The sequence below is a fragment of the Chiloscyllium plagiosum genome, chromosome 33 (genome assembly GCF_004010195.1).
Source record: "Chiloscyllium plagiosum isolate BGI_BamShark_2017 chromosome 33, ASM401019v2, whole genome shotgun sequence".
Taxonomy (NCBI): Eukaryota; Metazoa; Chordata; class Chondrichthyes; order Orectolobiformes; family Hemiscylliidae; genus Chiloscyllium; species Chiloscyllium plagiosum.
Window position 1 is genome coordinate 14,730,973 of NC_057742.1, and position 16,590 is coordinate 14,747,562.

At 40.6% G+C, this 16,590-nt stretch overlaps 1 protein-coding gene across 2 annotated transcripts in view; it reads left to right on the top strand.

The window, feature by feature from the left end:
- Positions 1-10,458: 10,458 nt before the first annotated feature.
- wnk4a (WNK lysine deficient protein kinase 4a) overlaps positions 10,459-16,590 on the top strand; it is a 74,256-nt gene continuing 68,124 nt past the window's right edge. For both annotated transcript variants that reach the window (XM_043674988.1, XM_043674989.1), the window contains exon 1: positions 10,459-11,560. In XM_043674988.1, coding sequence (XP_043530923.1) covers positions 10,967-11,560 — 594 coding nt within the window. In that variant the 5' untranslated portion in view covers positions 10,459-10,966. The remainder of the gene's footprint in view (positions 11,561-16,590) is intronic.

Below are 16,590 nucleotides of genomic sequence, written 5' to 3' on the forward strand. Positions count from 1 at the left end.
TTATCATCCCTCAACTTAAAGCTATGTCCCCTCATTCTAGCCATCGCCATCCAAGGAAAAAGGCTCTCACTGTCCACCCAATCTAACCCTTTGATTATCTTTCGGTGTCAATTAAGTCGCCTCTCAACCTTCTCTTTAATGAAAACAGCCTCAAGTCCCTCAGCCTTTCCTCGTAAGATCTTCCCTCCACACCAGGCAACATCCTAGTAAATCTCCTCTGACCCTTTCCAAAGCTTCCACATCCTTCCTATAATACGGTGACCAGAACTGTACACAATACTCCAAATGCGGTCGCACCAGAGTTTTGTACAGCTGCAGCATGATCTCATGATTCCGAAACTCAATCACTTCACCAATAAAAGCTAACACACAATATGCCTTCTTAACAACCCTATCAACCTGGGTGTTAACTTTCAAGGATCTATGTATCTAGACACTGAGATCTCTCTGCTCATCTACATTACCAAGAATCTCACCGTTAGCCCAGTACTCTGCATTCCTGTTACTCTTCCAAAGTGAATCATCTCACACTTTTCCACATTAAACTCCATTTGCCACCTCTCAGCCCAGCTCTGCAGCTAATCTATGTTTCTCTGTAGCCTACAACATCCTTCATTACTATTCACAACACTACTGACCTTAGTGGCATCCACAAATGTACTAACGCATCCTTCTATGCCCTCATCCAGATCATTTATAAAAATGACAAACAACAGTGGACCAAAACAGATCCTTGTGTTACCCCTCTAGTAACTGAACTCCCGGAAGAATATTTCCCATCAACCACTACTCTCTGCTTCTTTCAGTTAGTCAATTTCTGATAACCGGTAAATCACCCTCAATCCCATGCATCCATATTTGTACAATAGCCTACCATGGGGAATCTTATCAAACGCCTTACTGAAATCCATATACTCCACATCAACTGCTTTACCCTCATCCACTTGTTTGGTCACCTTCTCAAAGAACTCACTAAGGTTTGTGAGGCACGATGGTGTTGACTATCCCTAATCAACTTATTCCTCTCTGGATGATTATAAATCCGATCTTTTATAACCTTTTTCAACACTTTACCCAAAACCGAAGTAAGGCTCACAGATCTATAAATTCCATGGTTGTCTTTAATCCCCTTCTTGAACAGGGGAATAACATTTGCTATCCTCTAGTCTTCTGGCACTATTCCTGTATACAATGATATAAAGATCAAAGCCAACAGCTCAGCAATCTCCTCCCTGGCTTCCCAGAGAATCCTAGGATAAATCCCATCTGGCCCAGGAGACTTATGTATTTTTACACTTTCCAGAATTGCTAACACCACCTCCTTGTGAACCTCAATCCCATCTAGTCTAGTATATGAATATCAGTATTCTCCTCAACCACATTGTCTTTTTCTAGTGTGAATACTGATGAAAAGTGTGCATTTGGTGCTTCCCCTATCTCTTCTAACTCCACGCACAACTTCCCACTGCTATGCTTGATTGGCCCTAATCTTATTCTAGTCATTCTTTTATTCCTGATATAGCTATAGAAAGCCTTAGGGTTTTCCTTGATCCTGTCCGCCAATGACTTCTCATCCGCCAATGAGCCCTCCTGGCTCTTCTTAGCTCTCTCTTTAGGCCTCTCCAGGCTAGCTTGTAACTCTCAAGTACCCTGAGTCATGACATCTCATCCTAACACTAGCCTTCTTCTTCCTCTTGACAAGAGATTCAATTTCCTTAGTAAACCATAGCTCCTGTGCTCAACAACCTCCTCTCTGCCTGACCAGTACATACTCATCAAGGACCCGCAGTAGCTGGTCCTTGAATAAGCTTCACATTTCAATTGTTTCCATCCCCTATAATTTCCTTCCCCATTTTATGCATCCTAACTCTTGCAGTACCTCACCAAAACGTCTTTCTCAACACCTTCTCAACCCATGATCTCTACGGCAAAGAAAGACATGGACTGCAATTTCCCCTCCAAGCCACATCATCTTGACTTGCATTTGGATCTCCTTTCCTTCATTGTTGTTGCGCCAAAATCCTGGAAGGCTTCCTCAAAAGCACCATGGGTGTCCCTACATCAGAAGAACTGTCACCTTTTCCATGTCAACTGCAGATGAGCAATAAATTCAGGCCAAGCATTCAGCCCAACAGGTCTATGTCAGTTTTTATAACGTACACAATTTCCCTTCCCACCTAATTTCATCTCATCCTACCAACAACCATCCTTTTTTTGCCATGATAAATCAATGTATGAAATTTTAAGTTCCTCTCACCAGGCCATATAACAGAACTACTTCTGGAGGTTACTATTTACAAGCCAAGGTTGACAGCAACATTTTGCTTAAATGAAAACAACAATTTATTCCTGCTTAGATACAAACTTTTTGGGAAAGCAAATTGCCAACCTTCTGAAAACAGATATTAATAGGTTGCCATAGTTAAGGGGAAAAAGTTTTAAAAGTTTAGAACTCAAAACATTTAAAATATATTTTTTTGTTTATTCAGTGCTTCTTAACCCAAATAGGCAGTTATGCTATTATTATTGAATGCTATTATAGAATGATGATGCTACAGCTAAAGCCTTTAATTATAGTGAGGCACGTTTTTACCCCAGTGTTTAATGTGAGGGTTGCACTTACACTGCATCCGTTTTAGAGCTGTTCATGTGAAGAAGCCCTTTAAATTGCATTCAAGAAAATTAATGATCTAGCAGAAGGGCTAACAATGACAGCACTATCATCATACAGTATTAGCAGGCCTGTCTGAAATAAGAGAATTGAACATCCTGTATTTCACTACTGTACAAAAATAAGTAACAAATGGCAGCTCTGATAAGGTATATAGTACAGACAAATTGGACTTTAGGTGTATAAGAAAGCATTGAACTAGGCTTACCTTTTACAGAAAGTAGCCTTTGGGAACATTATTTGGAATAATATTTTTGACATTCAATGGTCTCACCATTGCTGAATAGACCACTATCAAAACCCAGGAGTTACCATTAATTAGAATTTAACTGGAACGACCATATAGATATTGTAGCTACAAGAACAGGTTGAAGGTAAGACTTCAGTGGTGACTAACTCACCTCTTAACTGTTCAAAGTCAGACCACTGTCTACAAGGCACAAGCCTGGGGTGTAATGGAATTTTCTCCACTTGCCTGGGTGAGTCCAGTTCCAACACTCGAGAAGTTCAGTATCATCCAGGACAAAGCAACCCATTGGATTTGTTTATTCTTTTGAAAGCAAAATTTTGATGAGGGTGTCACTTGCAAGGCCAATGTTTATTGCCTACTCTTGGCTGCCCTTGAACTGATTGACTGTAAAGGCTATTTAGGAGGATTGATGAGGGCAGAGCGGTAGATGTGATCTACATGGACTTCAGTAAGGCATTCGACAAGGTTCCCCATGGGAGACTGATTAGCAAGGTTAGATCTCATGGAATACAAGGAGAACTAGCCATTTGGATACAGAACTGGCTCAAAAGTAGAAAACAGAGGGCGGTGGTGGAAGGTTGTTTTTCAGACTGGAGGCCTGTGATCAGTGGAGTGCCACAAAGATCGGTGCGCTGTACAGGACATTGGTTAGGCCACTGTTGGAATATTGCATGCAATTCTGGTCTCCTTCCTGCCAGAAAGATATTGTGAAACTTGAAATGTTCAGAAAAGAATTACAAGGATGTTGCCAGGGTTGGAGGATTTGAGCTATAGGGAGAGGCTGAACAGGCTGGGGCTGTTTTCCCTGGAGCGCCGGAGGCTGAGGGGTGACTTTATAGAGGTTTACAAAATTATGATGGGCATGGATAGGGTAAATAGGCAAAGTCTTTTCCCTGAGGTCAGGGCGTCCAGAACTAGAGGGCATAGGTTTAGGGGAAAGATATAAAAGAGAACTAAGGGGCAACTTTTTCACACAGAGGGTGGTACGTATATGGAATGAGCTGCCAGAGGAAGTGGTGAAGGCTGGTACAATTGCAACATGTAAGAGGCATTTGGATGGGTATATAAATAGGAAGGGTTTGGAGGGGTATGGTGCTGGCAGGTGGGACTAGATTGGGTTGGGATATCTGGTCGGCATGGATGGGTTGGACCGAAGGGTCTGTTTCCAAGCTGTACATCTCTATGCCTCTATGACAGTTAGGGAGTTGACCATATTGCTGTGCATTTGGAGTCATGCATAGGCTAGACCAGTTAAGGACTGTAGATTTCCCTCCTTAAATGACGTAAGTGAACCGGATGAGTTTTTGTGATAATCAATAATGGTTATGTGATCACCATTTAGACCAGCATTTTAATTCCAATTTTTTTTTAAAGTGAGTTCTAAAAAAACATTCAAATTTCACCATCTGCCATGGAAGGATTCAAACATATGTACACAAACCATTAGCCAGGAGCTCTGGATTGCTGGAGCAGTGGCATTACCACAGTGCCACAGCCTCCCCTTTAGTGAGCACATCAAATTTCTCAAGGCTGGGAAAAAGAGAAGAGGGCAGTTGAAATATGGAGGAAGTTTCAAACCCTAGTGTTGCCTCCTTTGAAAATCCCCATTGATCGGATCAGAATGACCTGAATCTCTTCTACCTGAGAGGACAAATGTTTCAGAAAACAAAACGGCCATGGTCAAATTAGAAAAACATCAGGCAGTTTTAGAATGGCACTGTCTTTAGAACATTAGGTTGGAAACATGGGTCAGAGAGGTCGAGGAGGCTGCTGTGTTTGTCGCTGCTGATTTAATGGAGTTTGCTGGAGATGGATTATTTTGGCCTCCCAAACCTGAGCAGATCTTTTTAGATGGTACAGAACATTTTTACCGATCACTGTCATTGCTTTCAGTTCTTCCAAACCAATTGGAATAACAGCCTATCTCCTGATGTGAATTCAACAGTTTCACATCATAACATCTGTCCCATTTATTCCTACAATGATTGGCAGGAATTATTCTGTTGTGCCACTTCTTATAGATATGTCTTTTGTTTCTTTACTTGTCGAAGTACCAGCTGCTTCTGCATTGACCCCTCATCCTTTGAACCTTCATCCTTTTGCTTATTTAGTCCACCTTAACTAAACTAACCTTTTCAACTTTCCTCTCCTCCACCTCTTCCCTACCTCAAATCTTGCAACATCACCAATCCCTTTTCCATTATCATAAATGGTCAATAACCTGAAATATTACACTTTTCTCACCCTAAGATGCTGCCAGACTGACTGAGTATTTCCAGCACTTCCAGTTTCCACTTCCAGCATCTGTTGTGTTTGCCTTTTCTGTGAATGTTCAGCTGATGTTTTAGGATGTTGCCATCCAAATTATTTCTGTTTAAAAAATTTAGTGAGCTCTCATTTATAGAAAGACAGCTTTGGATGTTGGCCCATTCAGTGGGGTATTTCTTCCTTTCTTTAATATACCACAACGATTGATTTTTTTTCAGCAGCTTGGTTTAATTGGCAGCACTCCTGCTTCTGAGTCAGAAAATTGTAGGTTCAAACCCAAGTAAGGATATAATCTAGGCAGACACTACATAGCAATATTGGGACACAATTGAGGTGCTGTTCTTCCTCATATCCTTCCTGCATCTTTTGTAAATAGTCTTAAAGTTGTGTCCCCCTTGTGCTAAAGGGAATAGCATTTCTTTGTTAACCTTGTCTAGATTTATTATAATCCTAAACACCTCTATCAAACCTTCCCTGAATCTTCTCCTTTGCATTGGAAACAAAGCTAGATTTTCTAATTAAAGTCCCTCATCCCTGGAATCACTCTTGAAAATCTCCTTTACATGCTCTCAAGACATTATATCCTTCCTAAGTTACCAGAAATTAATGCAATAATCCAGTTGTGGTCAAAATTGCGTTTGGAAAGGCTCAGCATAAATCTTGCTTTTGCACTCAATACCTTTGCTAATTAAAGGCAAGGTCCTATACACTTTACAAATGTTCATTCACTATGGACCGGGACCTTCAACGATCCTCATATGAAGATCTTGGTCCCTTTGGCCCTGTGCAATTTTTTGAACTGTGCCACTAAATTTATATTTCTATTGTCTATTCCTCCAGTCAAAAGGCATCACCTCATGCTTCTCTGTATTAAATTTGATCTGCCACTTGTTTGCCTGTATGGTATACCTATATCCTTTGTTAAAGAAGACATAATTGCTTTCGAAGCAGTTAACAGATAGTCCACTCAACTCATTCCTGGACTGAAAGGCTTAACTCATGAAGAAAGGTTGAACAGATTGGGCCTATGCCTAATTGAATTCAGAAGAATGAGAGGTGATCTTACTGAAGTAGATGAGATGTTAAGGGTATGTAATAAAGTAGATACTGGGAAGATTTTACCTTTTGCACGTAATATTAAAACTATGGGACAAGATTTAAGAATAACAGATTTCCCATTTAAGACAAAGAGGAGGAGATTTTTCTGTCAATGGGTTGTTAGAGCATGGAATTCTTTTCCCTGGGAGGTAGCGGAATTTGAGTCTTTTCAATATATTCATGGCTGCATTGGATAGACTTTTCAAGATAATGAGTCAAGTGTTATTGGATGGGACAGACAAAGCAATGGAGCTGAAACCACAAACCAAATAGACTTGATCTTATTTTACAGTGGAGAATGCTTGAATGGCCAATCAGCTTATTCCTGCTCCTAAATCTTATGCTCTTGTTACAGTCATACGGTGTGATCTTCACTTTTCCATTTCTCCAAGTTTAGTACAGTTAACAAATTTTTGAAATTTTTCTTTGTACTTTAATATCCAAGTCAAAAAGAGCGTCAGTTAGCTAAGTTGGCTAGATAGCTGGTTTGTATACAGAGACGCCAACACCATGGGTTCATATCCTGTACTGAGGTCACCATGCAAGTCCTACCTTCTCAATCTCTCCCCTTACCTGAGGCATGGTTATTCCCAGATTAAACCACCATCAGTCAGGTCTCACTTCTCTGTAATGAGGGAATGGTCTGCTGGGATTATAGCAATTTTATATATCAAAAATGTAATGGTTCTAACACTGACCATTGAAAAACACTATTATCTACCTTCCTCCAGAACAATAAACATCAATTTACAAAGGCTTATTTATTTCTATCCTTAAGCCAAGTTGTTAACCACACTGACACTGGTTCTTCTAATTAATAAGACTTAGTTTTGTCAACCTAGGTTTTATATGGTACTTTGTAAAATGCTTTCTAAAAATCCATTTGGACAACATTCTTGGAACACTACGTGCAATTTTGGTCTCCCAGCTATAGGAAAGACATTGTGAAAATTGACTTAGAGATGCTGGTGTTGGACTGGGTTGGACAAAGTTAAAACTCACACAACACCAGATTATGGTCCAACAGGTTTATTTGAAAGTACTAGCTTTCAGAATGGTTGATGAAGGAGTGGTCCTCTGAAAGCTAATGCTTCCAAATAAATCTATTGGACTATAATCTGGTGTTGTGTGATTTTTATCATTGTGAAAATTGAAAAGGTTCAGAAAAGATTTACAAGCATGTTGCCAGGATTGGAGGGTTTGAGCTAGAGGAGGAGGCTGAACAGGCTGGGTCTATTTTCCCTGGCACATTGGAGAGGAGGCTGAGGAGTGACTTTATAGAAGTTTAGAAAATCAAGAGGGGCATGGATAGGATGAACAGCCTATCTTTTCCCTGGGACAGGGAGTCCAAAATTAGAGGGCATCAGTTTCAGATGGAGGGGAAAGATTCAAAAGGGACCTATGGGGCAACTTTTTCATGCAGAGGGTGGTGCGTATATGAAATGAGCTGCCAGAGGAAGTGGTGGAGGCTGGTACAATTACAACATTTAAACAGCATCTGATTGGCATATGAATAGGAAGGGTTTAGAGGGATGTCGATCAAATGCTGGCAAAGGGACTAGATTAATTTAGGATATCTGGTCAGCATGGACAGTTTGGACTGTTTCTGTGCTGTCCATCTCTATGACTCTATAACATCTATAACAATGACTCTATAACAATCTCACTGTGAGACTCTATAACAATCTCACTGTGAAACTCTTCCTTACTTCATCAAAAAAATCAAATAGATTAGTCAAGTTCAATAGGCCTTTTATAAATCAGTGCTGACTCTCTTTAGTTCATTTAAACTTCTCCAAGTGCTATTAAATTTTCCCTGATTATTGTTTCTAAAATCGTACCCAACACGGATTTGAACTGACTGGCCTGTTGTCGCTGGGAATGTTCTTCCACACGTTCTTGAATAAGGCTATCACATTTGTCACTCCAATCTTCCAGCACCTTACCAACATCTAGGCAAGTTTAGAAAAATTATGACAAGCCTGTCCACTAACACCACTCTCACTTTCTTTAGCAATCTAGGATGCAAGCTGGGTAACATATTTTTCTACAAACATAGCCAGTCTATCCAGTACATCCTGGCCATTCGTTTTCATCCCTATCTATTACCTCTACCATCCTCACTTCTATTGATATTCTTTAAAAGTCCTTTGTAAATACCAATACAAATATTCATCAAGTCTCCTAAACTTTCCCTGCTGCTCTGAACATATTTTACAATCTTTGTCCCAACAGACCAACATCATTTCTTACTCAAAAACAGGAAAAGCTCAGCAGTTCTGGCAGCATCTGTGGACAGAAATTAGCGTTTCAGGTCCAGTGACCCCTCCTCTTTTTTTATGATGGTGGAGAAAGAGCCCAAAGAGAAGGAAGAACGGTTGTTCAGAGAAAGGAGTGGATAACGATCATTCTAGGAGAACGAATAGCTACTAATGGGAACAATTAGTGGCTAACAATGGGCTGTGTACTATTGTAGACCATGTGATAACAAGGCCTGGTGTGTGGGGGTTGGAGTAGGGACATGGGAGAAGGTGCCTCAGGCCCTAAAATTGTTAAACTCAATGCTGAGTCCAGAAGGCTGTAGCATTCCCAAGTGGAAAGTGAGGGGCTGTTCTTCCAGCTTGTGCTGAGCTTCACTGGAGCACTGCAGCAAACCTGAGACAGAGATGTTGGCTAGGGATCAAGGTGATATGTTGCAGACAGTACATAGGTGTTTTGCGAAGCAGCTGCCCAGTCTATGCTTTGTTTCCCCAAGGTAGAGGAGACCTTTGCATTTTATCATTTCTTACTATTCATTTATATGCCAGGAGATTTTTGGATTTTTTTTTAATGCTGATTGCCATGCTATTGTCGAGTTTGCTTGAAGTGAAGCAGATTTGCTGCTGTCTTGAACAATATTCTTCTTTCAAAATGCCACCACCAAAACCAGATTAACGATGCCACTTACCTTCTGAAATTTGTTATAAATGCCTGACAGTAAAAATAGTGATTCAAAGATAATCCATTGGCTTTAGAGCTTTTTCATAAATCCTGATAATTTGTTGAGGTTATATTTATGCATGAATCTTTTGTCTTAAAGCTTGATAATTCATAAGCTACAATCTTATAAAATTGAAATCAGGGTGACTAGGTTACAGTGTTTGAACAAGACAGAAGTTTAGTTTGACTGTCGTTTTAATTTTCATTGTTTTGTACATTGTCCTTCCCAATTTTATCCATTTTTTCCATGCAATCAGAAAACAAATGGTGTCCAATACTACTGCCACAATTTATAGACTATATGAAGTGAAAGAACAAGTACATTCTCCCATTTTAAAATTTTTTGCACAAATCCATTATTCTTCAGTGACTGTTACCTGTTGTATCCAATAGTTGTACGTACCATCAGCCTCAACAGTTGGGTAATAGGAGGACATGCAACAGATCACAGCTCCCTTCCCCCTGCCAGCCCTCCAAAATCTATTAGATGGTAAACACCTTTTGACATTAACAAGGGGCTCTTGTGGTGCATTGATAGTGTCCTTACTTCTGGGCTAGAGGATGTGGATTTGGTCTACAATAACATCACTGAGCAGGTTCATCAGAAAATATGCTCTGTTATAAATATTCCTACTAAGACTGGAAAGGAGTGTTTGTTGAGATCCACTACCACATTCAGTTAATGTCACCAGTGGTGGGTGTCTGTATATCTGAGTCAGGGGCCACAAGTTCGAGTTCCCAACTGCTCCAGAGGGTGTGTCGTGACAGCTTGATTGAAATATCAAAGACTACTCAATGGAGCTGATCTCAAGACTATTTCGGTCATGGGATGTATCAGTGATAATCAGCCGTGGTCTTACTTCAGTAACCACACACTCCCCTGGAGGGGAAGAGTACGGAGAGATGACCGGCCCTCCCTCTCTGGGGACGTGTGCTTCTACTCGATAGCAGCTCCGCGTCCCATGGTAGGGAGGGATGGCTGGCTGCAGGACGTGACAGGAGCCGAGTGAGTGTTGTGCCCGATAAGGGAGAACTTCGTCCACTCACATCCTGCTCTGTTCAGATAGTGCTTCTTTTTGGCCGAGTGCCTCCTTCTGTTTTTTAAATGTTTTGCCGCTGGGCGTTCTCGGGGAAGGACGCTTTTCGCTTCCTCAGCACTGGGGTGTGCTGATCCTTCAGCACGTGTGTAAAAAAAAAACAGCAGGAATTTAAAAGGCTGATTAAAGACAGAAAGTAAAATTACCTTGCATTTCCCCCGCGCGAGATTTGGGAACTGAGTAAACAAATAATTCCACCCCATCCCCCGGTATCAACACGCCCCCATCCAAAGTTACCGACAGGGACTGTCTCCCCTGAGCCAATGGGCGGTGTAGGGGAGGCGTTATTAGCGCACGGAGCAATATCAGGCGTCAGCGCAACTGGAGTTACTGCGGACTCCAGTACTTTCCCTGCAGCCTTTTACAACCCAAAGCCCCTGTTATTCCCCCTCCAGTTTATTTTCTGCTGTCAGTCAGCGACTGCCAGAGAAAGGAAGATAAGAACCTGTGAGGAGAGAGTTTGTTTTCTGAGGAACAATATGCAGCACAATGATGTATCTGGTTGAATGTTGTGATTTTTCTGGGGGGCGTGTTGACCAGTCTTTCCCTTGCTGTTGGGGCCAAGTTGCTGAAGTTTGTTGGAGGTGACTCAAGCAAGGCTCCATGTCCAGGACAATGTCTCAGGCGGAGGTGGACCTGGCTGGGTTCGGGCTCATCAGCTCGGCTCTGGATTTGGACCTGGATCTGGATTTGGACCGTTCCTCCCTCCTCAGTAAGGCGCAGAGCCGGCGGCGGAGACTCGCCGCCCGAGACAGCAGGAGGCTCCCGGGCCGGTACCAGAGGAAAAGCTCCGTCGACATCGAGCTGGGAGCTGACGGTCTCCTGGTCCGCCGCCCTCCCCGAGCCCCGGCGCCAGCCCCGGGCAGCGACACTCCGCCGCCGCCGCCCGCGGACAACGGTGCGCTGACGGCGGGCGGACCCACTGCCGGCGCGCCGCCTGCCCAGGCGGCGGCAGCGAACAGCTCGGACACCGAGGATGGCAGCCCTCGCTTTCCCCACAAGGACTCGGTTTCCGAGCTGCCCGAGGAGAGTAAGATGGAACCGGAGGAGAACGAGGTGGAGATGAAAGCGGTGGACACCTCTCCCGACGGCAGGTTCCTCAAGTTCAACATCGAGTTGGGAAGAGGCTCCTTTAAGACGGTCTACAAGGGGTTGGATACCGAGATCACGGTGGAGGTCGCCTGGTGTGAGCTACAGGTAAAAAGAGGCAGGGTCTGTCACATCCCCATCCCCTGCTATTAGCTCCATATGCCCAGGGACACTGTGTCACTCAGGAAAGCTTCAAGAAACTTCCACAACTTCTAAAGTGCTTTTTTAAAGCATAGTCACCATGACAATGTAAGGAAGCTACAGCCAATTTGCTCAGAGCAAGCTCCCAGATCAGCAATGATTCTTTTCTTTTGATCAATTTGATTTGAAGGATAAATATTGGCCAGGTTTTCATGGGATCTTTCTACTCACTGGAGAGATTTCGAGTCTCATTCAAAGATAAAAAGATCTGGAATAAAAGCAAAGTGCTGGAGAGACTCAGCAGGCCTGGCAGTGTCTGTGGAGAGAGAAACTGAGTTAACATTTCCAGTCCAACATTACTTTTCTTTGGAGCTCCATCTTTTGAAGTGAAGGAGTCTGACTCAAAATGTTAGCCTCGTTCAGTCAGAGTGCTCTCCGTATTGAATTAAAAACAGAAATAATTGCGGATGCTGTAAATCAGAAACAAAACTGGAACTATTGGAAAGTCTTAGCAGGTCTGGCTGCATCTGCGAAGAGAAATCTGAGTTAACGTTCCGAGTCCAGTGCCCTTCCTTGGAGTTCTGCAGAAGTGTCGCTGGACCTAAAATGTTAAATCTCCAAAGATGCTGCCAGATGTGCTGAGCTTTTCCAGCAGTTTCTGCTTTTGTACTCTCAATGTTACACCTTCCGTATTGTACTGGAGCATCAATCAGTTTGTGCTAAATTCCCATTATATTAGACTTGAACCCACAAACCTGATTCCAAGGAAATGTTCTACAACTGATCCAGAGCTAATACCTCATGGCCAACTGTCTTGCAGGAGGATGCTTAATGTTAATTTTCTCTGAGAATGGTTGGAGCAGTTTATTTTTATGTTCTGCTCTGGCATCTCAGCCAAGGGCAGACTTTCTCCTAGAGCAGTTTTTAAAAGTATTCATGAAATCAGGAATGCAATTATTACTGGGTGAGTTTCTGTCAAAAACACTGTGATATCAGTTGCTGTAATGTTGCTTTTTCCTCAGCATTTAACTTGCCACTATTTAGAGACATCAGTCATTTTCACACATGCAACACACTAACGTTAGCTGCTGAAGGGATTTAAAGGTGCTTGGACTTTCAAGGGGTCTCCTCCCCATCTCGCACCAGCATTTCTAAACTTACATTGATATATCACTGAAGGTTCGATCCTGTAAAACCGAGGGAATTTGTACAGTATCTCTAAAAATGCATGATAAATGTAATTTTTAGAGTGAATCAGTGAGTGTAAAGTCAAGATTGTCTTAGTCTGAGGTTTGCACTGGCTTACATGTTGCAATTATTGTAAATTAAACTTATTTGTCATTTGGAGGGATATATATTGTACAGTGAGTCTGCTAGCATATCTGTGTATTCTGGAATATTACACACTTGATGGTCAGGGTATACAGTTGTTAGTTATCATAGGTAGACAATTTGCTGGTTAAGAAAGAGTGAACAGGAGAAAAATCTGGCTTGCCAAAGTCCCACTATTGGGCTAAGCTTTTAGTCTTGTGGTGATCTGCTTGTATCTGTCCTCTTCTGTTCAATTATTCTTCCAGGGCTGTTTTCCACTCTTCACGTTTAACAGCTCACACAGACACAGAAGAACAGCCAAGTAACTATGTTATCTCAGACTTGTCGTTTGCTACTTAAAAGCTATAATATGTTGAACAAGTCAGACGATATTAACATGAATAGAAATAGTTAGTGTTTCAGGTCATTGACCTTGCTCCTGAACTTGGAAAAATTAGAAATGTGTAATAGTTTTTGGGTCATGTATTAACTTTGTTTCTCTCTTTGCAGGTATTATCTACCTGCTGAATATTTCCTGCATTTTGTTTTTACTCCAGACATCCAACATTTGCAATATATTGCTTTTCAATTAACTTGATTGGTTAGTAAAATGATTTTAATACCAAATTCATTCCTAGGGAGTGTACCTTGTTTGGCTGAAGGTGAAAATTAATTTGTTAACCAATGTCAAACATAATTAATACTAAATTAAGACAAATGAAACTAATTATTGTTTTATTTTTAACAGATCATTTAATACATGTGGAAAACACCAAATGTAAACTAAAAAACCACTGCAATATTCAATTTATTGCATGCATTTGTTAAGCCAAGCTCACTTTTTTTTCACACTAGTTCAAAAGGCTACAAGAATGTAGAGTACACTGTCCTAAATGACCTTCAATATAAAGTCAAAGTGTTCAAAAAGAAGACAGATACTCAACTCGGGAAATAAGAGTCTTGGGGTTATTTTTAAAATTATTCCAAATAAAATGATACTGGTCCCTTTCCATTTTGAAAAAGAGACAAAAAGCAAAGTTAACTTAGCTGATTTCAGTTAAATTATATGGTTTTCTGCACATTCATTCAACTTAAATGGTGAACCTAAACATACAAGGAATTGAGATTGAAAAGATAGAGCGGCCATGGCTGGGAAAATAGTGAAGCAGGCTTAATCTTCGGATGATAGAATCTCCATGCTGTGGAAGCAAGCCATTCTGACTCTCTGAAGGGCATCCATTCCAGACTCCTAACCCTGCATTTCCAATGGCTAATCCACCTAACCAGCAAATCATTGGACTGTGGGAAGAAACCAGAGTACCCAGATGAAACCCAAGTAGACATGGGGTAGAATACACAAATTCCACACAGACAGTTGCCTGAGGATGGAATTGAACCCAGGTCCGTGGCACTGTGAGGCAGCAGTGCTAACCATTGAGCTATCATGATGCCCTCTGATTAGTTCAGATTCTTTCTCACTGCCCTGAAGAAATAATTTGACCTAAAGTAAAGGCTTTTTGTTTGCTTGATTTGTACTTAATGCAATAAAATGTAACTCTGTTCATCGGCATTTCACTTTAAATCTCTGATCAGGTCTTAATCATGGTAAAACTGGAAATATATATTTATATACTTCAATACAGCAGAACATAATGCTGCTTGATAGTTCACTACAGCTTTGCAATGTGAATTAAAACATTTATTTGAAAGGCAAAACATATATCTCGTGTTTTAAGTTACTAGTTGGGAGATCTTGTATGGGTTATTTCCCCTGTGAAAACATTGCACGTAACTCACTGTTATGTCAACAACCTCACTTTGGAAATAAAAAATAATATACAATGTAGGCATTCATTCAGTATATTCTATGAATAGAGAATCTCATATCTGGAAAAATGTTGAAGTTTTGTTAGCTAGTCGGGTTCAACCATTTAAGTTATATTTCTGAAAGCAACTGTTACTTAACTAAAATCATTTCAGTTAGTTCATCTTTTTATTTCTTTTCTGGAAGACATAAGTTAAATTTTATACCTTAAATATGCTAATCAGCCTGCATTAAATAGTGGTCCTTTTCATTACAGGCCAAATGATAATGTTAATGTTACTGAAGTTGTGAGTCAAGTAGCTTGTCAGCTGATTGACAAAGTATGCAACTTTGTGTTTTGTTTTGTTTTGTACTGTCCTTGCCTAACATCGTGCAATTTTTCACTTGAAGGAGTAATACAATCAATTATTTAGATGTGATTATATCCCCGGTTTGTTTTGCAAAGCCTGCATCATGCTTCCTGTTCTCTCTCGCATGCTTTTCCATCTATGTAATTTAGCAAGCCATTGGCTATTGAAACGTGTTGGTTTCTTGCCAGATTGAGGTAAACTGAACAAATACCTTAATGTTACAAAGTTTCAATCCAGGGTTCAAAGCTCTAAGGAGGTTAGTACATTTCTACATGAGTACTAAGGTCTCCTTGTAAAACCTTAATCACCGTGGTAGCTAATTAGGTTGTGAAATCACATGTAAATAATTCACTTAGTATATCTGACCTACAAAAGTGCCTTCTTTGCAAAGTTACTACACAGTAAAGCATTCTAAAGTTTGGAAAGTAAAATTTTGGAGCATTTACCTATCTACAGCTGAGGTATGGGGGAAATGTGTGAACCAGCACCACTGCCTATGCTCTCATTCTTTCCCAAAATCTGTTCACGTTCTCCTGCCCTTTTCCAAGCACTCCATCTAAGAGATTGCATCTTTCCATTATTCTTGAATCCTGACTTTCTTTTGGTACCAACTCCAATATTCTGCAACACCCTTATGTTACCTCTGCATCCATTTTGCTAATGCACATAAAGTAAATGCTGACCCCCCATGAATAATTATTAAATCTATGAAACAAGTGGCTGATGTAAAATCCAAAGCAATGGATGATGTGAAGGCTGTTAAGTACAGGGAACGATCAAAATGCAGACAATAAAAGTAATGTTCTTACCCTATGTATACAATAAAGCAGAGAATAATTATAAATATTTCAGAGAAACAGTAAAATTACTGCTTTAGTTTTAATTATTTGCATCTCCCTCCAACTTCTCTCCTTACTACTCCTGCCCTGAAAGCTGCAGTTGATAAGGTGTAACAACTCTGCCAATATAATGCCTAGCAGATGTCGCAGGATTCATTGTTTTAAATGGAAATGTGATTTAAACTTTGACCTTGTATTGTAACTTTAATTGAAAAATTCAGATTTCATTTCTGAACAATAATCTATCATTAACTGTGTTTTTGCAGTGAATTCCAAATGTTTAGATTCTTGCCCAAATTTATATCAATCACGTTAACTACAAAGTTTTAATTTTCCATGAGCTTTGGCAAGTGAATAAATGCTAGGATCAGAACTAAAGATGGAAAAATAAGAACAATTTAAGGCTGCAATAGTGTTAGACTGAGACTAGTACTTTCCACTTCCGTTTGCAGCCCTTTACTAAGATACACAATTACCTGAGTCTGACCAGTGACAACTGACTCCAATGCATTTAAGATTCTATGGATTAGCAGAGCTCACTTCTCTCTAACACCAAATGTTTAATATTTTATTCAAAGTTTCAAGACTTGTAAGAAATCTCAAGTGGGCACAGTCTTGTTCTGGAATGAGTTATATAGCTCCTAGTATGAACAAAAAAAAAGTCAGAAGATA